Consider the following 24,987-nt stretch of genomic DNA (forward strand, 5'->3'; position numbering starts at 1 on the left):
ATTTATTGATCATTCTTGGGTGTTTCTCGGAGAGGGGGATGTGGCAGGGTCATAGGATAATAGTGGAGAGAAGGTCAGCAGATAAACACATGAACAAACGTCTCTGGTTTTCCTAGGCAGTGTTTGTGTCCCTGGGTACTTGAGATTAGGGAGTGGTGATGACTCTTAAGGAGCATGCTGCCTTCAAGCATCTGTTTAACAAAGCACATCTTGCACCACCCTTAATCCATTTAACCCTGAGTTGACACAGCACATGTTTCATAGAGCACAGGACTGGGGGCAAGGCCATAGATCAACAGCATCCCAAGGCAGAAGAATTTCTCCTAGTACAGAACAAAATGGAGTCTCATATGCCTACTTCTTTCTACACAGACACAGTAACAATCTGATCTCTCTTTCTTTTCCTCACATTTCCCCCTTTTCTTTTCAACAAAACCGCCATCGTCATCATGGCCCGTTCTCAATGGTTGCTGCTCTTCGGAGCTGTTGGGTACACCTCCCAGACGGGGCGGCTGGGTAGAGGCGCTCCTCACATCCCAGACGATGGGCTGCCAGGCAGAGGTGCTCCTCACATCCCAGACGATGGGCGGCCGGGCAGAGGCGCTCCTCCCCTCCCAGATGGGCGGCTGGGCAGAGGCACTCCTCACTTCCCAGACGGGGCAGCCGGGCAGAGGCGCTCCTCACTTCCCAGATGGGGCGGCCAGGTAGAGGTGCTCCTCACTTCCCAGACGGGGCAGCCGGGCAGAGACGCTCCTCACTTCCTCCCAGACGGGGTGGCGACCGGGCAGAGGCGCTCCTCACCTCCCAGACGGGGCGACCGGGCAGAGGCGCTCCTCACTTCCCAGATGGGGGCAGCCGGGCAGAGGTGCTCCTCACTTCCCAGACGGGGCGGCCAGGTAGAGGTGCTCCTCACTTCCCAGACGGAGTGGCCGGGCAGAGGCGCTCCTCACTTTCTCCCAGAGGGGGTGGCCGCCGGGCAGAGGCGCTCTTCACCTCCCAGAGGGGGCGGCCAGGCAGAGGCGCTCCTCACTTCCCAGACGATGGGCGGCCGGGCAGAGGCGCTCCTCACTTCCCAGACGATGGGCGGCCGGGCAGAGGCGCTCCTCACTTCCTCCCAGACGGAGTGGCGGCCGGGCAGAGGCGCTCCTCACCTCCTAGATGGGGCGGCTGGGCAGAGGGGCTCCTAACATCCCAGATGATGGGCGGCCAGGCAAAGACACTCCTCACTTCCTAGACGGGGTGGCAGCTGGGCAGAGGCTGTAATCTTAGCACTTTGGGAGGCCAAGGCAGGCGGCTGGGAGGTGGAGGTTGTAGCGAGCCGAGCCGAGATCACGCCACTGCACTCCAGCCTGGGCAACATTGAGCATTGAGTGAGCGAGACTCCGTCTGCAATCCCAGCACCTTGGGAGGCCGAGGCGGGCAGATCACTCGAGGCCAGGAGCTGGAGACCAGCCCGGTCAACACGGGGAAACCCCGTCTTCACCAAAAATACAAAAAACAGTCAGGCGTGGCAGCGCGCGCCTGCAATCCCAGGCACTCGGCAGGCCAAGGCCGGAGTATCACAGGAGCCCGAGGCAGGGAGGTTGCAGCGAGCTGAGATCACGGCAGTACAGTCCAGCCTCGGCAACAGAGGGAGATCGAAGAAAGAAGTAGAGGGAGACTGAAAAAAGAAGGGGGGAGACGGAGAGGGAGAGGGAGAGGGAGAGGGAGAGCTAGTCTTAAACTTTTAATAGTACCTAATTTTGTTAACATTCTTGGTTTGATTTAAATATATATATTTTTGACTTTTATCTCCTTGGTCTTGCTCATTGGCTTATCTATTTTAATCTTCTATTGCTCCTCTGTACTGTTCTAACTATTCACGTTTCTTTTCACTTGCTTTTTTACTTTGGAGAAATTATTCTCTACTTCTTAAAGGCACTTTTTTTGGTTGCTGTTTCTGGGTAAGGTTTACTTTGGTAAGTATCTTAGAATCAGTCTAGTGTTGAGGGTTGATGGTGGAATTGCTGTTCCTCAAAAATGAGCTTGAGTTAGATCTCTTAGACTAGCAGTCTTGGATCCTTTTAACTGTGGAAGAATGTCTGCAATGGTGATGGTACCATCAGCCATTTGGTTAAAGGGGTTGATACTGATTATAAAAAATGTGAGATATTAATCGGGGTTTTTACAAGTGGATTTTTGATGGTTGATTCCAGAATTGTTGAGTTTATCAGAGTTTCAAAATGTCCATGGGTGTGGGTAGAGATGAATTTTTTTCCTTCAGATTCAGTAATCTCTTTACTCTTGAGTTAATTGTCTCTGACAGATGCATGGTTGATTTGGACTGGATAAAAGATAAAAGGGCAAATAAGACAATGAGTAAAAAAAACTGAAAAGAGATAGGAAAAGTAAAAGATGTATTGTAAAAAGTTGCCTATCTTTGTGTTATTTGGAATTAATAGCCTTTATTGAAGGATCCTTGAGAACATTATGTGAAAGAAAAGGGACTTGAGAAGATAATGTGAGAAAGTCCAGAGAGAAGTTCTGCTGTACTAAGTTTAAAACAGTGTTGATTTTAGTTTTATTTTTATAACACATCTCAATCTCTTTTTAAGAGCGTACTGTATTAGCAGATACTTAAGTCGAGATTAAGTTTGTATAATAGCAAAGAGTAGCTTATATATCCCTTAAGTATATTGACATTTAAATAGCTTTTCTCAGAAAGCATATGAATAATCTTATTGACACAATATCTCTTTAAGGGTATAAAAGAAAAGTATGCACTCTTCATCTCTTCTATAAGACATAGTAAATAAACAGGGAATCCATATCCAAGACTCTTTCCCTAGTATTTGTAGCAGAAGCACTTTATAGTAGAAAACAAAATTGCATGTAGACTTAAAAGAATTTTGGTTAATTTTGACTTTAGATAATATTAAGCCATTTATTTTATTTTAACAGGTATCTTTCAGATGAAGGCATTGAAGCTTGCACAAGCTCTCCAGACAAAGTCAATGTAAATGACATCATCCTGATTGCTCTCAATGTAGGTTATATTTATTAACTTGTAAACATTTGAAATCTGGAAGCTATATTCATAAAAAAGTGTCAGAATAAATTGGGTTATATGATAACAAATATAGAGAACATCTTTCTTATTTTGTCCATTTTAAGTTGTAGTGATGTTTGTTGAATTTGGTAATCTCATATTAGCAAGTTATTAATATCTATTATACAGAATCCAATGAAAAAGGAAAAAATGAAATTAACATCCCTTTTTTTCACCCACTGATCAGTTATAGACTTCTTTAACATTTACAGTAGCTATGTAATAGTAGTAAAAACTGACTTCATTAAAATGAATTGCCATTTAATTTACATAGAAACTCTAGCTAGGTTATAGCTTTTTGACAGTGGTATTTATTGTTTCAAAATAACTTTTCATGATGATAGAAATAATACTTATTGTGGAATATTTCAGAAAAAACAGAAAAGCAAAATAAGAAAATTAAATCTGCTTATAATTACTATTAATGTTTTAGTGTATATTTCTTTTCAGCTCTTCCTCCACCCAACCCTTTGACTGTTTTTTTTTTTTTCCCATAATTGGATTGGCTTTTGGTTTTTTTCAAGAGTTATAAAAATTGTTTGAAATAAAAATGTAAGTAAACAGGCTGGGCTCGGTGGCTCACGCCTGTAATCCGAGCATGTTGGGAGGCCAAGGCAGGAGGATCATGAGGTCAGGAGTTTGAGACCAGCCTGGTCAATATGGTGAAACCCCATTTCTAGTATAGATACAAAAATTAGCCGGGCGTGGTAGTGTGTGCCTGTAGTTCCAGCTGCTCGGGAGGCTGAGACAGAAGAATCACTTGAACCCAGGAGGTGGAGGTTGCAGTGAGCCGAGATCGTGCCACTACACCCCAGCCTGGGCAACAGAGCGAGACTCTGTCTCAAAAAAAAAAAAGTAAGTAAACAAATATTCTTTTCTCATCCTGCAGTTATCCTCTGATTGTTTTTCTATGTAGCTTTATAATAAGCTATAAACAATCAAATTTATGTACTACGATATATGGTCAATGAAATTCCTAAGAGAACTATAGTCTGACAAATCCATCATATCACTGCAAAATCAATGTAAAGCAGAAATGATGGGCACAAGGAACATTTAAAATATAAATAAATGTATAAATCTAACATAAAAAATTACTTAAATTTATATTTATAGAATTAAACTTGGGTTTAAACAGATAAAATTTATGTCGTATGCTGAGTCATCTTTTTTTCAGCTTCTTTGGATTTTACTTAACAAGTAAGATCATTTATTTTGGTTTCTGAGCTAAGTATTTAGGTTTTTAATAAATAAAAGACTAATTTTTTAATAATAAGCATTAGCTAGAAATTATGCATGTTATTTATGACTAAAAACTGTTTTTCTTTGTCTTGCACTGAAATTAGTTAATTCTATTGCTTAAAAATATTATAAAGGACTTTTGTTTAAGAAAAACTTTATAAAGATTCTAGGAAAGAGATTTTATGACAATTTGCTGGAGTTTTTTTATTTATATACTTAGGTAAATAGCAATAAACTATAATTGTTGTGAAAATTTGAATAAAATAAATCAGGATGAAGTATTTGTGCTGTGTTCATAAGAGGTGCATGCTAACTATTATCTGAATGAGTTAATTTGTCTTTTTTATTTTCCCTGAAATATGTGGTTAAATACTGCAGTCCAAAGCTATGATGCCATATGATAGGAAAAAAAACATTTTGATTAGGGTGAAGCCTATAACAGACAAATAATCTATTTTTCCAAATTTATCGTCTTTTAATGAAATTTAGGCATTTGTAGTATTCTGTTGAATTTTTTTCAACTTTTGAGTGATTGTGGGAAATTAACCACTGGTTGAGAAAGACATGTATTATTGATTCTTATTGTGCATATGTGTACGTACCCACACATGCATAGCTAATTATATATTAGGAGGATAATCCATGAACAAGTTTTCTTCTCTTCTTTCTATGGGGTACATGCTGAGCTTGTTCCTTTATCTAACAATGAACACTGCAGTAACGTCTATCGTGTTTCTCTCCAGGGAAGCCTTCTGGAGACTAATACCCAAGGCCTTTATTGGGCTGCCTGCAAAGGTACCAAAATTTCAGATTCCTCCCAGAAAACAGATGTCCACCATAAATCATATTGTTTATATGAATAATCCATGCAGTGAATTACATTTTTAGTTGGGGAGTGGTCCAAGTGCAGGGTCCCTAGCTGCCAGCCTAGGGCTAACCTTGTTAGCTGGCCTTTCTAAAGATAACTGCCTCAGATCTGCTATGTAACTTTTAGGCTTAGCTTTTTATGTTGAAAAGGAATGTTGTTAATTTTTGCTTTTTAAATTGGGGAGTAAGAATATTAAGAAATGACATTGAAGTCCAGCATGTAAGTTTTACTTTCAAATACTGGAATTATTCAGAAAAATATTTAATGATAGCCCAGTCTTAAATTACTGATCACTATCCATTAGTAAAAATTTAAAAACAAATTATATTTTTATTTCTTTTAAGATTTTGTATCATATAAAATGATTCACCAAGTAGATATTATCTTTTACTTAAGTAAGTAAGGATTGTGTGTGTGTGTGTGTGTATGTGTATTTATGTGTGCGTGTGTATGTGTGTGTGGGTAGGTAGATGCTTTGAAAATTATTTTTAAAGTTTTACGGGCTAAAAGTTTTCCTGTATTATTATTTTTTGTTGTTCAATATAACAGCATTCTTGGACCGAGTCATCATCCTAGCAATCCTGATATAATGGCATCTGAATAATAAAATTGTCTTTATAGTATGAATTTAGGGCATTTAAAAATTTGGTAGATCATTTTCATCTTGCTAAAAACACATCAAAATAACATTTGTATATTTAAGGACACATACTATATATATGTATGGCACTTTAAAAATTATGTAAACTTTGAGCATGTAGTCTTTTTTTAGCCTGACAACAACTTTGTGAGATAGGGTTGGTGGTGTTTTTCCATTTTATAGAGGAGTAAATTAACTGGGTTTAGAGAATTAGTGACAGTATCCTAGATCATATGATTCTTTAATTACAGTTGGGATGGATCAAAGTTTAGGATTTTTGTCTAGTGCTCATTTACTTTACAGTGATGGCTCATGTTCATTTGAATTAAATTTCATAATTATTGATGAAAACCAGAAATGAGGGACCGTGATATATTATAAAATTTGTATGTATTCTGTTTCTCATTCATATTTAAATATTTCAGCTTTTGGGTGACTTCAAAATAATGTAAATGTTTTCATGAACTGTTAGTTACATTATTGATATGATGGTTATGTATGTTCAGATGATTAAAAAAAGTACATGTTTTATACTCACTAAAATAAACAGAATGGCTAACATTTATTGAGTGCTTACTCTGTGCAAGTCATTATACTGAGTGCTTCACATCTATTAATATTTAATTTTAAAAACCATCTTAATATAGGGAAGGCTGGTGTAAGAAAGTATTTTTTTACACCTGTGTTATTCAGTACTTTCCAAGTGAAAAGGTGTACAACGTGAGGTACAGTTTATATTTCTTTTAATTTTGTTATTGGATTGAGGTTGCAAAAAGCATAAGTCTAAAGCATTGTTACACGTGAGTCTGGATTTGGCTCTTAATTTGCCATGCAGTTCTATTTAGTGAGTTTTACTTCGAGTGATCCCTGCATTACATTACGGAATAAATTATGACTCACAGTAGTAAAAAACTGGAAAGAATCTGTGGTGATTATACAACTTATATTCTCATTTCTTAAGCTGACTACATGTGGATATTTCAAATAGGAGGATATTCTATTATAGTAGGTGTTAAAAGAAGATGGTCCTGCCCCTCTGTATGTATTCATTTCACGTCACAGTAATTTTAATCATCTAGTGTTTTCTCCTTAAGTCTAACAAAAATTTTTCTCTTGTAATTTATGTGGTTAAATGCACTTTAAGTCTGTTTTCTTTTAACTTGTTCTTAAGGTGATGAAGAGCTACTGTTTACTATATTATAAGGAAAAATAAAACAATGTAACTTCAGTTATTATGCTAATCTCACTATCTCAACCATCAGGATAATTTATTAGTTTAAATAATTGGATCTTTTTATGAGTACTGACAGTTTTCCTCTGAACAAATTTCTTACCATTCCTTTATATTTTCACTTTCTAAAGAGGACACAGTCGTAAAATATTCTGCTTTTTATGTAGATTGTGTACTCAGAATTTTCTTATGTCATGAATGCTATAGCCTTGTTTATGTTAGTCGTTATATTTTCCTTGCTGAGTTACAGGTACTTCTGCATTTTCATAGTCATTTGTTTACCACCTTCTATTTCTGTAACTTGTTTAAGCAAATGAAATTACTATAGTAAAGGTTACTATAACTTCTTTGGTATTCCAGTGGTATTGTATCCTGGGATATTGTATGTTATGTAGCTTTATGTTACAGATATCATAGCCTATAGGGCGATATGTTTTTATGTAATGTCAAGGTTATATGGGATTCAGTTTTTAAAAATATACTATGTATATGTATTCAAAAGCTGTCATTTGATTTTGGAATGTGATATTTTTTAGTAAGATCACAATTTACATAAATTAAGTTTTGGATTTTAATAGAGAAGAGTTAGTAAGTAAAAAGGTTACCTAAAGAAATATGACCAGGATTAAGGCCTTATGTGTTACTGTTCATCTTACTGGTATACTTTAAACAACGTATTATGGGACACTGTTACTTGAAAGATTGATAATACGTGTAGATCTCATGACCAGTTAAACTGAATTTTTGTTTCACAAACCATAAGTAATTTCATCTTTTGTTCATTAGATTAGATTTAAATTTATTCTTTTCTATAATTCCATTTTAATAATAATATTTTTATTTTAGACAGATCTGAGAACAATTGGCAAGAAATTCCTCCCCAGTGACATCAATAGTGGAAAGGTAGAAAAGGTAAAGAAAATCAATAACTTCTTACGTTATGCTAACAACAATAAATATGAACTAAATTACTGGAATTACTTTTTGTCAATAAAGACTGCAATTGCAAAATACTCTGGAGGTGAACAGGTCACAAAGTCATTGTTATGGTGACTTCCATGGAAAATTATTAAGAGTTCAACTTTTGGTGACTTTTCAAACATTAAAAAAAAACATTTCAACATTAAAAAAAAAACAACCTTTTGTTTCAGGATTTGTAACTACGGTATGCTTACACGAACCGTGAGACTTACCAGATGTAATTGGCACTCATTACAATGACCTTTTCTTATCTTTCAATTTTATTTACCTTTTTATTTTAGTTACCTTAATAAACTGTTACGTTTATTTAATGAACTTATTATATACAAATATAAGATTAGGAAAGTATTAGGAGCAATTTGGTGAAGCTGTGCATTTGTTTATTACAATCATTTTGCAGTACACACATATGTATTCGTGTTATGAATTTTTTTGTGTCAGCAAACTCAGCAAACTTTAATTATATTTTTACCTAAACTTTTTTATGCTGCAAGTTAAAGTCCATGTCTTCTTTGTCTTTCGTCAGGAGAAATGGAGTACATCTGCTTACCTTCCTTTGTGAATAATTATATACGTGAAGACATAAATGTCGCTGCCACAGGTTTCTTTTTGCTAAAGCCATTCCTTTGTTTATTCTCAGTCTCAAGCTTTACTTTCATCTCTATTGTTCTTAGAATCCTCTCCAGTTTCTTTACATTTCTTTTTCTTTTGGTTATAGTGGCTATCTCAGACTTCAGTGTGCACCAGAATTTCCCAGAGGTCTGGCTAGAACACAGATTGCTGGACCTCAAACCACCTCTATTCCCGTCTGAGTTTCTGATTCAGTAGGACTAGGATGGAATCCAAGAATTTGCATTTTGAACAGTTTTCCAGGAGTTGTAGAATTCTAGGAAGCATACTTAGAAAAGTAGGCAACAATCTTGACTAGGTCTGTTGAATGCAACAGATCTCTATAGGAAAAGTAAATAATATCAAAGCAGTATCTGTACATCCTTACATTATTTTACTTAAAATTTTGAAGCTTTCTGATTCTTGGTTTTCTGCTTTCTCTGTGTGTCCTAAAAAGATGCTGAGAACTCACCTCTGCTACAAGCTCATAGAATAGTAGTACAGAGACTCTTGTCTGTTCCCTTCACTCTTTCAGAGCGTTTTTACTTTTAAAAGTTTTGCACAGTTGTCTCTTCAAGATTTCCTTTGAATGTAGCTAGCAAGAAGATAAATAACCTTAAAACTTTCTGATCTAGATTATTCTGTCAAATTTTATCTTTTAAAACATTCTTAATGCAAATGTAACTTTTCACATGAAACAAAAATTTGATATCTCTGCTTGCTCTTCCTCGTTGATTATATTTTTTCTTTTCATTACATACTTCCAACACAATATTAATAAACTAATAGTTCTCTAGAATTATTATTCACAGAATTATTATTTTTTTTTGAGACAGAGTCTTGCTCTGTTGCTCAGGCTGGAGTGCAGTGATATGATCTCAGCTCACTGCAACCTCCACCACCTGGTTTCAGGTGATTCTCCTGCCCCAGCCTCCCTAGTAGCTGGGACTACAGACAGGCGCATGCCACCACGCCTGGCTAATTTTTGTATTTTTTAGTAGAGATGAGATTTCTCCATGTTGGCCAGTCTGGTCTCAAACTCCTGACCTCAAGTCATCTGCCCACCTCAGCCTCCCAAAGTACTGGGATTACAGGTGTGAGCCACCATGCCTGGCCTTTTCACAGAATTATTCTTACATGTCATATAAGAATATATATTATTCTCACAGAATTAATAATTGTTTTCACCAGTATTAATGAAGATGTTTTGAAAAATAATTTAAATAAACATTTTAGAAGTTGGCACACAGAAATTACTCATTTGGTTTGTCTTAACTAAAAATCCATGTGTTATATAAAAATGTAACTATCTTAAACCAAAGTACATATTCAAGGGATATATTTTTGATGTGAATTGAATTATTTTGGTTTCTTTGTTAGTAAAATAAGACTAATATAGTAAAAGCTCCTTATTTATGTCTTCATTGGAATGCTTTTATTAACCAACATTTTACCATTAATGATGACTATAAATGCATGACTCTAGAATCAGTCACTACTGATCAGTTACTTACTAACATTATGTAAATTATAGTTCTTGTTTAAATCAACTTTGTTTGAATCTGTGCATAAGATATAGGACAACAGTTGGCAAACAGTATTTGAATAAGTAATCTGCCTATCTCTTGACCATGCCAGATTTTGGTATAAAATGATATTTTCTAGTTTTCTTTTTACATTAGAAAAGAGTGAAAGAAAGAAAGAGCTGGGTTATCTAGTGGTCTTTCAAATAGGGCGTACTAAAAACCAATGTTCCAGAAACTAACTTAGAAAACTTAAAATATACAATAGACTATTTCAAGAAGCAGAAGAGTCATGGTTGTAGCATGTTTCTGATTGAGGGTGGAGGGGCATTAAATGATGGGGACCAGGAACAGATTGGAGACATCCAGACATAGGGTCATTGCCCTGGATTTAAATCTTCTTTCTCCTGCTTATTGGTTTTTGTGACTTTTCATAAGTTAGTTAATCTCGCCAGATTTTAATTTCCTTATCATTTAAATACTACTCCCTTACAACGTTGAAGACATAAATGAGATAATGCTAAATCCAGTACAATGCATATGGCAAGCTTCAAGAATTATGAGCAATTTAGGATGGTATTTTTGTCTTGAAAGTCTAAGAATATGTGAATCCTTATTATGTCAGCTAGGTATCTTGTTACTGAGAGATCTTCAAGGGGATTCAATGAATCAGGTAAGGCAAATTGGTAAATCATTATTGTCTGGGTTTTGGCCCCAAATCCCATGCAGAATTCTACTGCTTGAGGTAGGTTGGTCTCTGGTAGAACGAAAGCAAGCTAAAACCCCTGCTCTGTTTCTACTAAGTTCCAAGCCCATCTGATATTACCATTTCTGAGAGAGGAAGCCAAAGGAGAGTGAGGATTGGAGAGAATTTGGCCCAATATTTAAGAAGCAAAGAGTTAAAAAGCAACATGTTGCGGGGAGGAGGGTGTCATCTTAGTAGAAACTGCCTCCATTAACCTTGTGTGGTCCCTTTGAAAGGGCCTCACCCATGTGTTTTCCAACCACCTTGGAATCTCATTCACTAGGCCTGAGGCTCACTACAATGCATTGGAGCTTCCCCAAGACATATCAGTAATCTTTTTTGGAAGTAGATTAAAGGAGTGTAGAGACGAATTTTCAAACTTCATCTCCTGAAAGCCCAAAGTAAATGATCACACAGTGTGTATTATTATTTTTGTAATTAATAAGACTTAGATAATGCTGTTTTCAGCATTTGGGAACTTGAGAATGGAAAGGGAGAATGGAGAGCTGATAGATCTGTGATCAGGTAAGAAAGATTGTAAGTCTGCAGTTGGAAGACAGCTAATCCTGGACATATTGAATTTACAGTTCTTATTCTAAGACGCATCAGAGGCCTTCAGAAAGGCGTCGTCCTGAAGCTTTGAAACTGAAGTCTTAATAATTGCTACTATCGTTGATTATTTTGGGAGAAGATAGAATGGCAAAAAGTAGAAGTAGCTTTATTACTAATTAATATAGTAGTTTTGCTCAGGTTCTTTTCTCTTTCTTCCATTCTGTTCTTAACATACTTTTCAATTTCTGTCTTTTCTCCACAAAGTTTCCCAGAACCTTGATGCAAAAGTTTCAGAAAAATTTAAAAAGTGGTGAGAGTTGGACGATGACAGTTTTTTCCAGGCTTCCAGATTTTCTTATAGGCACTTCATATTTGATTCAAAAGCTGTAAAAATTGTGACTGGAGGGAAGTGTGGTAGGGAAGCCATATTATGCAACTTATTTTCTGAGTTTTTCAGGGCATGCTTTGTTTTTCTTGGATATTAAAAAGTCCTAGGACTGCTGTAGCAGTTTGTAAGCTAAAAATTATGGAAAAAGTCATGACAAAAAGGAAGTATAACTGTTTAATATTCTTCCCCAATTTTAATATTTTGCTGTAGCTTTTTAAACCTAGGCGTAAAAGTTAATTATAAAATACAGATTAGTTTCAAAATACTTTTTTACCAATTCAGCTACTTGAGGACCTTATGTACTGCTATGGAGTCCTAACTGTACAGTCTTTCAGTTCTGTGTTTATTTTTTCTAAGTTCTAAGAATGACAGGTTGTATATACCTTTTTAAATGTAAAACTATGATTAAGACCTAATTTTCCCAAGTAGGAGTTACTGGTCTCAAAACCTCAGCAATACTGACATCAACCACAAGATGGCTTCACTGCCTTAAAATTCAAAGTGAAGGTTCTCTTGCCCTTGGATAGTCTAGAAATCGGATGTTTTTAAAAAGAAAAGGAATTGAAAAAAGTTTTAACTTTTGATTTAATAAAATAATATGTTTCCTATATGTTAGTCTGTGTTAAGTAATACAATTTGTTTCTTTTAGTGAGCTGTATATTAAACATCTGCTTGTATTAGAAAAAATGGATTACTAAAACTCTTATGCTTTATTTACAAGTCCTTATTGGTAATTACTAATAGGACTTCTGTGGAGTTTAAATAGATAATTGAAAAATAAACTATTCGACTTACCTTTTCCTTTTTTTGGTTCCAAGGAACAAAAAGTTAGAGAAGTGAAGAATAGAAATGTGGAAATTGTCAAATGATACACTGGGAAAAGTGTTACTTTTGGCTGGTAGTCCCACATACTTTCCTTGTATTCATTTGCTATAATTACTTTATGATTGAATACGAGCAACTTATGTGCCCTACTGTTATTTTGAGGGTTAAATTGAGGCTTTTTACTTTCAGGGAATCTTAAGTTTGCAAAAACCTATTCAAGATTATGTTGTCAATTTCTTAATTATAAGGAATTTATTAAATGTTTTAAAAATTCCTAAGGGGTAGATCTTCTAGTAAATATACCACTATATTTATAATTCAGAAAGTTTTAATTTTATTATTTACTTTCCACTTAAACTCCTTTGCTGCATATGAATATCATTTGAAAAATTTGAGATTAGGATTAGGTACTCCCTTCCCTAAAGCTATTTCTTTCAATATTCTTGATGCTTTTTTCATCTGCTTCCCTCTTGATCTTTTTTGGCACAAGCACCTACCTTACCTAGGAGAACGCTGGTTTTTAGTGAATTCTAATAATTCTTGTTTTTGTTTTTCTTCTGTCATTTGTTGAGGACCTATTCTATCCTAGGTCCCATGTTAAATAATTTATGTGTATTATCTATACGATATTCAGAACAACACAGAAAATATAAACTGTTACAGCCTTCCCTTTTACTTTAGAGATAAGAGAATTGCACCTTCCCTAAGATCACAGTTTTTTGTTGCTATAGCACCTGAGTGTCCTTCCCTCAGCTGTCAGACAAACTGCTATTTATTTTTCAGATTCCAACTGAGGTGTGACCCTTCTCTTCTAATTTTCTTGACCTCTTTTGAGCAGAATTAATTTTTAAATATGAATATTCCCATTGCCCTTTATACCTACATCTGTTTTTAGCATGTAACATATTATCATACTTTGAGAATATGCACTACAAAGACAGGCTTTAGCATGAGATAGATCCGAATTGGACTAATTTGCCTCTTACTGACTGAGTGACCACTGGTAAAGTACTTTACCCTCTGTCCTTAATTTTCTTCTTTAGTATATACAAATGATCCTAGGGTACTTTATATTTCTGGAGGTAAGTTAAAGAACTTATGTAAAGATCCTGCTATATTTTCTGGTATGTATCTAGGAAGTGCTAAGTAAATTATAGTTAAAGCACTACAAAATATATTTTTTTAATCAGACGGTGTCTGAATGTGTATTTGTGCCAAGAGATAGGGATGTAGAGATCAAGATAGCCTCTGTCTTATTGGAGCACATAGCCTAATGAGAGATTGAGAAACCAGCCGTGTCAATGTAGTGAAACAAATGCTATGTCAAAGGTGTGTACAATAAAGGGGCAGCTGTTTCAGTTCAGTGAGGGTATTAGGTTGCTTTTCTTGCTAGACTGTTAGCTTTTAGAGATGTGATTTTCAATGAAGGAATAGTGGGTAGATGCCCCATATCGGGCATATTTAAAATCTTAGGTTATAGCTGTACGGTACATACACACACAGATCACACATACACACACAATATATTTAATGTTTTCTATTACACAAAAAGCTCTTTTGTAGTGGAAACTAAAGAATAGAAAATAAAGCTTGACAGATCTTGACTGGTAACAATACATGGAAGATAAGTATAGTGGATATTTGTAATTTCTAAAACTGAATTATCTCCCTGTGTTTGGGGGAATTTCCCATTTTAAGAGTTTTGGTGGTAGAGAAGAAGAAAATGCCAGATACTTTTCTCCCAGCCTCCTTTGCAGCTATGCTAGTCAGGTGTAGCTGCCTTGGAGTTGGGCCAGTTACACACAAAAAAGCGAGACCTGTGGAGAATCCTGTCAGTAATAGTTGAAGCTGCAGCAAGATTGTTTCTGGAGTAGTAGCTGCAGGAGTGCCAGAGTAAGTGTACAGAGCCATTGAGATCACTGGTACAAGGAATAGTGTTAGATGCTTGCCGTGTGCTGAATCCAGCTTGTTCCAGCTCATAAAGTTGATTGTCGGCATCTTTTTCCAATTTAGAGTGCAATAACATCCAGTTGACGGTTGTGGTTGGCCATGGAAATTGGCACAAATTACAGATTACAGTGGCTTTTCCCCTGTCCCTCTACCAGAATTATTTTACCAACACACCTCTGCACACATATAACAGTTTCCCTCAGGAATATAAACAGGAATGGAACTCTACTGCATTGTGGAATTAAGCCAGTATTCAACTTTACAAGATAATGCCAAATTATCTTGCAAAGCACTGTATCAACTATGTTACCTTCAGTAATGTATATGAGATTCAATTGAGCCATATCTTTTGTGGCACTTGAAATGATCAAAATTTTCTAATCTTGTGATTGTAAAATACATTATTCTTCTCTAGTCTATTCTCTCCGCTGCCTATACAGATTTTAGAATCAAATGATTAAGACTCTTAAAAATATCATGTTGGAGTTTTGATTGAAATTGCATTGAATCTGCGCATTAGCTTAAAAACAATTGACATCTTTATAGATATGATATTACCAGTGAAATGCTGGTAAAATGCTTCTCTGAAGAGCAAAAAAGAGCCCTGACACATAGCATTTGCCACTTTCTATGGTATAAATATTCCCTGTTTGGCTGATTATAAGCTATGTTATAAAATCACTGAACTGGGAATTAGGAAGAAATGTACATAAAAAGTTATTGTGAGCTTGTATGAGCTGGCTCCAGCACAACCCTGGGTATGTCTCTTCATTTATTTTTCCCACGAAGTTTTATAATTTATTGGAAGTATATGGGCTGTGCATCTTTTGTAAGCTTTATTCCTGGACCTGTCTATTTTTGTTATTGTAAATGGTGTTTAAAAAATTTTTTAATTAGTATTTCCTCTGTTACTGGTACATGGAAAGGCAGCTGATATTTGCATATTGATTGTAATTCTGTCACCTGCCAGTTATTCTTATTATTCTTATATATTCTATTCTTCTTCTTATTCTAGATATAATTTTTAAAACACCATTTACAGTAAGAATAATATAGTCTTACATTATTCTGTATATTCTTTTAAGTTTTCTCTATAAATTTGCCTTTTCTTGGTATTTCACGTGAATGGAATCACATGATATATAGCCTGTTGTATCTGGCTTCTTTCATTTAGTGTAATATTTTGTAGGTTAATCTATAACATAGCATATGTCGATAGTTTTTCCTGTTTATTGGTGATTAATGTTCCATTGTATGGATATACCACATTTTGTCCTTCCACTTACTATTAGGTTGGTGCAAAAGTAATTGTGGTTTTTTCCATTGAAAGTAATGGCAAAAACCACAGTTATTTTTGCACCAACCTAATAATTTATGGACATTTTGATCGCTGTCCTTAGTTCTTTTTTTTTTATTACTAAATGTATATGTCTCTTATTACTGTTACCAGTTCTTAAATTGTTGGTTTGTGCCTTTACCCTTTGCTTCTTAATCACTCTTGTCAGTTATCAATTTCATTAGTCTTTCTTACAATAGACTTTGTTAATGTTGTTATTGTATTTTTAGTTTGATTCATTTATTTTTCTTCTACCTGATTTGAACTCACTGCTTTTTTTCCTCAGCTTCTTAGTTCAACTCATTAGTTTTATTTTTTGAAAAATAGGTTTTAAGATACACCAAAGAAACTATGCAATACAAAAGTTTAACGATGAAGTTAAAATAGATAGCAAAAGCCAAATATGACAATACACATGAATAATGTATATAATAAGCCTTTCAATCCTAGAAAACTAAAATGGGAAGAACTTACTGAAGGGTAACATACATAAAATGAGGACTAATAGCAAGAAACAATCCTAAACATTTTCCCATTGACTGACTAAGCCTCAAAAAGACAGCTTAGGAAAACGAGTAACATGTCGTTTTTCTTTTCTTAGCCAATTCAGTTCTGCTTGGATAAATCTGGTTACCAATCAATATGTATATAAATTAGAGTAATTGTTTTTCTACTGAATTAGTACCAGTTTTTCTTTTTCACCTTTTCCCTAATTTTCTCTAGCAACACTTTTCCTTAGATTTGATCAGTTGGACTCAAAAGGTTTGGTACATAAAATGAATATCAGCTCTTATTGGAATAGCACTTGGGAAGTGCAATTCTAGAAAAGGCAAATGTTTAACCGAGGTGCTTGACAAAGTTAAGCATCCCATTCTCCATAAGACAATGTCTCCCATGTTAGTCACTAGGTTAATGGCTGCTCTTGGCTAGATCACAAGACCCTGCAGGATACTGGAATGCTCTCTGGTGAGGTACTATAGAGCTATGTGAACAAACACCCACGCATTTAAGCTTTCAATAAATACAAAGCATTTTAAACCATTTCAGTAGAATAAATTAAAAATACAGCATTTCTATTGGTCTGCTTTGCTTCTTGAGCTGGCTTGGAGTGCTGTTCATGATATAAAAGATGACTTCTTAATTCAACTCATTAGTTTTGTTTTTTTTTTTTTCCAGTTTTCTTTAAGGCTATTAATTTTTCTTCTAACACTGATTTAACTATACTCCTATATTTACATAGGAAATATATGTGTATTTACATATTTACAAACGTAACTTTATATTCAGGTATAAAGGTTTTATACATGGTACTTTCATTATTCAGCTCTAAATATTTTTCAGTTAACCTTATGATTACTTCTTTCGCTATTTTGATTACAGAATATTAGGTTTGTTTTGGTTATGGATTTCTAATTCAGTTACGTTGTGATCAGAATTTGGACTGAATGATAGCTGTATTTTGAAATTTGTTGAGTCTTTATGGCTTGATATGTATTGGTAAATGTCACATGTGTGCTTGAGAAGATACTTGTTCCTATTGGGTTTAAAGTTTTGTATAAATTTTCTAGTTTAGGCTTATTATTTTGTAGTCTGTGTTTGATACTTACAAATTCTTAAGTCCTTAGGGGCTTAAAATTTTTTTAAATATTTTTTTTAATGTTTCTCAGTCTTCGTAGCTTGTTTCTTTGTAAGTCTCATAATAGTTTGTTATGATTTCATTTTTCTTGATCTTTCTCTGTGAGAATCCTGGCCACTTGAATCAGAAATGCTTTTTTTTTTAGAAGGAATATGTGCTTGTTTCTGCCTTGAGCTAGTGGGGGTGCTACTGACTTACAGTGAGTTAAAGTGCTGGCTAAGGTTAACTTTGCCGCTTAGCCACCAGCCCAAAGTCGAAACTCTTAGGTGCAGTGTTGTTACTGCCAGAAGCAAACATCTTCTCTGGAGGGAAATGTAGCCCAAACTGGGGTTCACCCTAGATGCGTACATGGATGACATTGGGAATGTTTCTGAAATTTCTAACAATGTATATTTCTTTTTTTTTTATTTTTGTTTTCTTGGGTCTGATACCATACTTAGAATGGTACAGGGTGTATGTGACAAATCAGACTTTATTTTTTTCTCTCTTCCTATCCCACCTCTATTGATTGATTGGTTGATTGATTGATTGAGACGGAGTCTTGCTCTTGTTGCCCAGGCTAGAGTGCAGTGGCGCAATCTTGGCTCAACTGCAACTCCTTCCCGGATTTAAGCAATTCTCCTGCCTCAGCCTCCCAAGTAGCTGGGATTACAGGCACCTGCCACCACGCCTGGCTACTTTTGTATTTTTAGTAGAGACGGGGTTTCACCATGTTAGTCAGGCTAGTCTAGAACTCCTGACCTCAGGTGATCTGCCCACCTCAGCCTCCCAAAGTGCTGGGATTAGAGGCGTGTGCCACCACACCTGGCTTATATTTATTTATTAAAGTCAAATTGTGTTGAAATGATACCAAGAGATGTTTTGACGGAGAAAGTAGGTAAAAAAGAGGTTGTCATAAGTGCTATTTAAAGCTTATCTTTCAGGCTTTTAAAGCAGCTATAGGCAGAATTAGTATTTCTTCTTCCAAGGCAGCTTTCTTGAAACATTGCCCTGTTAAGGGCAATGGGCCTTAAGGTAAAGATGTGAATAATTTAGTCAAAAACCTCCCTTGAAATAAAATAATGGATGAAAAAATGATCCCTAGGAAATCTCCCCTGAAGCCACTGGAAATGCTTTTGGAAGTAGTGATAGGGTAGAAAAGGAAATGAATTATGACTTCAAGTAGATAAAAGAACTATGGAAGATGAAACTATTTCATTTTCTCTTAATTTTAATCTACTTTGCAATAATGGTGGAACATTGATTGGAACTGAATCATACTCATATATTCCTTTTGGGTATATGGTTTGTTTCTAGGGTTGATGGAGAATGTGATGCTTACGTTGTTAGGTATACAGATTGAGAAATTTCTTTCTCCGGAGAATTAATAAGATTACAAAAACAGGCCAGGTATGGTTGCCCACGCCTGTAATCCTAGCACTTTAGAAGGCCAAGGTGGGTGGATCACCTGAGGTCCAGAGTTCGAGACCAGCCTGGCCAACATGGCGAAACCCATCTCTACTAAAAAAGATAGAAAAATTAGCTGGGTGTGGTTGCTCACACCTGTAATCCCAGCTACTAGGGAGGCTGAGGAAGGAGAATCACTTGAACCTGGGAGGCTGAGGTTGCAGTGAGCTGAGATCAAGCCATTGCACTTCAGCCCGGGTGACAGAGTGAGACTACGTCTCAAAAAAAAAAAAAAAAAAAGATTACAAAAATAAATGGCTGGCGTGTATTTTCAGGTTAAGTGTCTTAAATGGTTTCTAGAGTTAAGAAAAAAAATTGTTTTAAATGTTTATCCAGATGCGATTATACTGTAGAGAATTAGTCCCTTGTCATCCAAACTTTGGAGAGTCTGTTGATACACAAGAATGTTATTTAGTATGATCAATAAATTAATAAATTAACACAACCATTTAAATATGATATTTCATATCAGTTGGTATGACTAGTTAGGAGTTTAGATGACAGAGGTATTCATCTACCTCAGGAGAAGAAGGAATGATGCCTGGATTAATGGCCTGAGAGAATATTTCTAGCAGATACTTAATATTATTTATTAGAGTTAGACATGCTTACCTGGAGGTGCAATGATACATCATTCTGAGCCATTAAAATTTTTTAGAGTAATTTATTTTGATTGTTTCTTATTACTAATACAAAAGAGAAAATCAGAAATTAAAGAAAACTTGGGTGATCAAGATTAATCCTTTTTATTATTTTCATTTGAAATTGGTATTTTTTCTTACTTTGAAGTTGCTCTTAACAGTAGTTGAAGAAAGGTTTAGAAATTAATTCTTGTCTATTTTTGTGGATGTTTTAGATGATTTTTTTTGAGACATCTTGTGTGTGTGTGTGTGTGTGTGTGTGTGTGTGTCACCTGGGCCGGAGTGCAGTGGCACAATCATGGCTCACTGTACCCTCCACCTCCCAGGCTCAAGAGATCCTGCCATCTCAGCCTCCCAAGTAGCTGCGGCTACAAGCACACACCACCACGCTTGGCTGATTTTTGTATTTTTTGTAGAAATGGGGGTCTCCCTATGTTGCCCAGGCTGGTCTCAAACTCCTGGGTTCAAGCGAGCCACCCACCTCCATCCTCCAAAGTGCTGAGATTACAGGTGTGAGTCATCGCACCCAGCCTTAAGATGATTTTAGATTCAGGATTTAGGATCTTAGAACCGTAACATTTAAAAAATTTTATTATGTATATTTTATCTAGGTCCATTACTTCCCTATGTTTTAACTACAGAGTATAAGAAACTGAATATTGTAAGCAGAATAATGAAAAAAATCGTTATATGTACTGGTTTACTCATAGAATATTTCTGAATTGTGGAACCACTAACTTAAGGCTTGATGATTCAAATTAAGAAGTGACAAGAGATTCTGTAAAATCTGTGGGTTTCTCAGGAGGATCTAATAAATAATACCTCCTTTTCTACTTTGCTTTTGAACCAGTTAAGAAGTACAAGAATGGCATATGTGGACCAAAATAACTTTATTACTGATTAAAACGTATTTTGAAGATGTGGCTTAGTGGGACAGCCAAATGGTTGCATTAACTGAACCACAGAACATGTAGGCTTGTACACTCACTCATGGAAGTGCCAATCCAGTGAGGAGGCTGAATAAGCGCCCCCTCTCTCATGTTCCCTAGCTAGGCTAGATCTCAAGAGGAAGATGAGTGAGGCTGAGGCCAATATACAGTAGTTTCTTCGCAATCAGGTAACTCATTCCATAAGTGGGTATAGTAGTTATCTGAGGGTGCTGTAACAAATTACCACAAACTTGGTGGCTTAAAACAATGGAAATTTATTTTCTCACAGTTTTGTGGGCCAGAAGTTTAAAATTAAAGTGTCAGCAGGGTTGGTTCCTTTTGGAGGCTCTGAGGGAGTATCAGTTCCATGCTTCTCACCTAGCTTTTGGTAGCTGTAGCAGTCCTTGGCCTTTTTTGGCTTGTAGATGCATAACTTTAATTTCTGCCTTCATTTTCAAATGGTCTTTATACTCTGTCTCTCTGTGTTTGTTTCCCCTTCTCTTCTAAGGACACTCATCATTGGCTTTAGGGCCCACTGTAATTCACAGTGTTCTCATCTTTAGAACCTTACCTTAATTACATCTGAAAAGAGCCTTGTTCCCAAACGAGGTCACATTTATAGGTTCTAGGTGGACTTGTCTTTTGGTGGAGCCACTATTTAACCCACTAAAAGAGGTGGAGAGGCCAGGAGTTGGATTAATTAAATAAGTAAACTTGCTGCTTGCTTGGAAATCAGCATTTGGGGGCAGGTGTTCCTCCTTATCCTTCATTCCCCAGATCTTTGTTCTCATAGTCAACCAGATGTACGCAATCACCAAAATAGTCCTATTCCTGCCCTGTGTTTGCATCAATGGCATTGTCTTCAATTTGTGTTCCTTTGACAGAATCTTTTAAAGTGACGTGTCCATTTTGTGAGCAATAGTGAGTAAAACTAGGTAATACAATACATATGTCCATTTAACTGTACAAAGAAAAGGCAGTTTGTCACAACACATTGAAAGCAAACAAGAGAAGGTGTCATGCCAACACCCGGGGGACGTAGAACTCCCAAAATTCCATGAAGATGCCTAGTAACCTGTGTTGTATGGATTGAATAAGGGTGTCATTGTTGCTCCAGATATCGAATATTGGTAAAGTTGGATTTTTTTGACTACTAAACATTAAATAAAAACAAATGTTTCCCTCCTACATTTGAATGGAAGTGCGGTGCCTAGGATGCATGAGTCTCATTTTGGAACACATAGGCCTAGATCATCACCAACTGTGTGATGGTTTTTTTGCAGTGATGAAAGTGGTCTAACTCTGTGCTCTCCATATATAGAACACATGAAATATGGCTAGTGCGATTGAACAATTTTTAATTTCACTTAATTTTAATTTAAGTGAAAATTTAAATAGCTACATGTGGCTGGAGGATTGTATTGGACAGCATAGGCTAGATATTTGTCAATGCCTAGGCTAAAAATATGGGATACCAAAATAAACAGAATTATGAGCTATAATAACCATAACATGCCTATGATTTAATTTAAATGTCCTTATTTTAATGGCATTAACAAAAGCCAAAGAAAAAGTTCATCCTGAATTAGCAGCTTATCTATATTTGTTAAGAGTTTTGGACTTGCTTCAACTTGGAATTTTTTTTCATAAGTGAAAATTAGATGAAATTTTAGATTATCTTTTCCAATTATATTCTCTAGGCCTAGATTTATAATAACAAAATTACTCCATGGTAAATATGGAGTAGAAATTTTTCAACTTAGTAACATCCTTGCTCAGGAAATGTAGTGTAAATATTTGTCAATCATTTCACATTTCTCTTTGCTGAAAATATAAATTAATATGCACAGAAAGATTTTACTTAAAAGCCTATTTTTAAAACAGCCTTTTTCCCCTAAGGTATGATACTACTTAAAGATATAGAAGTTGTTACTTTAGTTAAATTTATTTTTCAGACACGTAAGCAGATTTTACTGTTATTTCTCAACTTTGCTCTATTTGTTTTATTTTTATCTTTGATTGAAATTTGGCCAACACATATAATACAGCATTAGATTTAATATCGAAGTTGAATTAAAATTTTTATTTTAAGAAGGATAATGTGAAAATATGTCAGTTACAACTCATACTTCTTGAACTTTTTATAGTTTTGGTGGTATTGTATGCTTCATGTATACCAGGAGAGGGAGCACTTTAAACTTGATGTCTTTGAACAGAAAACACTCTTTTGTTGTTATTTTGAGACAGAGTCTCGCTCTGTCATTCATGCTGCAGTGCAATGGCTTGATCTCAGCTCACTGCAACTTCCATTTCCCGGATTTAAGTGATTCTTCTGCCTCAGCCTCCCAAGTAGCTGGGATTACAGGTGCATGCCACCATACCCAGCTAATTTTTGTATTTTTAGTAGAGATGGAGATTCACCATGTTGGCCCGGCTGGTCACAAGCTCCTGACCTCAGGTAATCCACCTGCCTTGGCCTCCCAAAGTGCTGGGATTACAGGTGTGAGCTACCACACCCCGTCCAGAAAGCATTCTTTTGGACTGCTGCCATAAATTTGATTCCCTTAAAAAACTGCAAAGTTCTTTATTTTCAAAATGTCCCTTAATGTAAAAGGAGGGAGAAGCGGGATTTATGGGTATGATTTAGAGTGCATAAGACTAACAACAGCAATAAATATATCCTTCATCCAGAAATATAACTGTTTTCCTAGGGTTTCCTTTTCTCATTACCTTCTGAAAATGAATTCAGAATTATTAAAACAAAATTGTTCTTCAGGAGACCTTTTTGAAGTTTTCTCTTTCAATACCAAAACAAAGAAAAAACTTGATAATATATAATTTCAGTTTCAATCTTAATTGAAGTTATTATAAATCATAAAGCATGACTGTTAAGGAAAAGAGAAACACTATAAATGAAAACACAGCCCTGAATAGAGTTTCATGACTAGAAAGTGATTTTTATTCTTTTCTGTTTTGACAGCTCGAAGGTCCATGTGTTTTGCAAATTCAAAAAATTCGCAATGTTGCTGCACCAAAGGATAATGAAGAATCTCAGGCTGCACCAAGGATGCTACGATTACAGATGACTGATGGTCATATAAGTTGCACAGCAGTAGAATTTAGTTATATGTCAGAAATAAGGTGATTGGCACTTTATATTGTGTATTTGTTACAGAATGTTGAAGGTGCTATTCAATTGGAATAATTTAAGAATTTTGAAAAGGAGGAATGGACCCTTAATTGTGTGTTACAATTTTTCAGATGAAATTATAGAGCTTTTCTGCATTTCTGCTTCACTTGTATAAAAATAGTTAAGAATATATGGCCAGGCGTGGTGGCTCAAGCCTGTAATCCCAGCACTTTGGGAGGCCAAGGGAGGCGGATCACCCGAGGTCAGGAGTTCAAGACCAGCCTGGCCAACGTGCTGAAACCCTGTCTCTACAAAATACAAGAATTAGCCAGGCATGGTGGCGGGTGCCTGTAATCCCAGCTACTTGGGAGGCTGAGGTGGGAGAATAGGTTGAACCTGGTAGGCGGAGGTTGCAGTGAGCTGAGATCATGCCATTGCACTCCAGCCTGGGTGACAGAGTGGGACTGTGTCTCAAAAACATATATATATATAGAATAAAAATAAATGTAAAAATAGTTAAGTATATAGTTACTTCTTGATTGAATGTTAATTATAAAAACAAATTTACGTTGTTCTTAAAGTAATCTTTTCAGTTTTTTCAGATATTTTAGGTCACTCAATTGTTAGAACAAACAGAATTTTTAAAAATATAGTTTCATCCTTGACAGTTCAGTAGCTGTGTGTATAATAGTGTGTTCATTACACTGTTTAATGTTCTTGCAGAGTTTTATAGGCTAATGAATTTTTCTAGGAAATGATTGAAGTCAGGGAGGTTTGTGATTGACTTTAGTCATTTCCTAGGAAATCATTGGGAATGATTTTCCAAACCCTTCGTTTGGTTATTTTAATAAGAAACTTTTAGAGCCATGCCTAATGGAATGGAAGAAAACAATGAGAAGGAAGGGAAATTGTCCCCTCTATTCTCGATATTTCCATTTGGCCATTCTGAGCTCTGTTTTCTGAGGTGGAAACTTTCACTAGACATTTGCAGCCCTCCTACCACCTGCCTTTTTTGGTCTTCTTTGTCATTTTATACACTCATGTTTGCAGCTCGGGCTCCTCTGAGCTTTTTCACTTAATGTAAACTCGTATACCATACTTTTCTCTTGAGCAGGCATTTATCAGGTGTTCCAGCCCTTTAATCCAGTACTGGAGGTACAAAGGTAAATGAGGTTTAGATTTCAGCCTGTTAGTAGCTCATATGCTAATGAAGTAGGCACATAGGCA

At 35.9% G+C, this 24,987-nt stretch overlaps 1 protein-coding gene across 16 annotated transcripts in view; it reads left to right on the top strand.

Moving 5' to 3' along the window:
• The window catches only part of TDRD3 (tudor domain containing 3), a 178,307-nt gene that overhangs the window by 42,281 nt on the left and 111,039 nt on the right, over positions 1–24,987 (top strand). For 13 of the 16 annotated variants that reach the window (XM_063650914.1, XM_054446130.2, XM_054446131.2 and 10 more), the window contains 3 exons: positions 2,941–3,025; positions 7,916–7,981; positions 23,611–23,771. In XM_063650914.1, the coding sequence (XP_063506984.1) occupies positions 2,941–3,025; positions 7,916–7,981; positions 23,611–23,771 (312 nt within the window). Of the gene's footprint in view, positions 1–2,940; positions 3,026–5,078; positions 5,126–7,915; positions 7,982–23,610; positions 23,772–24,987 lie in introns of those variants that run through there. The other 3 variants (XM_063650912.1, XM_054446128.2, XM_063650920.1) reach the window with 2 other exon arrangements.

The sequence above is a fragment of the Pongo pygmaeus genome, chromosome 14 (genome assembly GCF_028885625.2).
Source record: "Pongo pygmaeus isolate AG05252 chromosome 14, NHGRI_mPonPyg2-v2.0_pri, whole genome shotgun sequence".
Classification (NCBI taxonomy): Eukaryota; Metazoa; Chordata; class Mammalia; order Primates; family Hominidae; genus Pongo; species Pongo pygmaeus.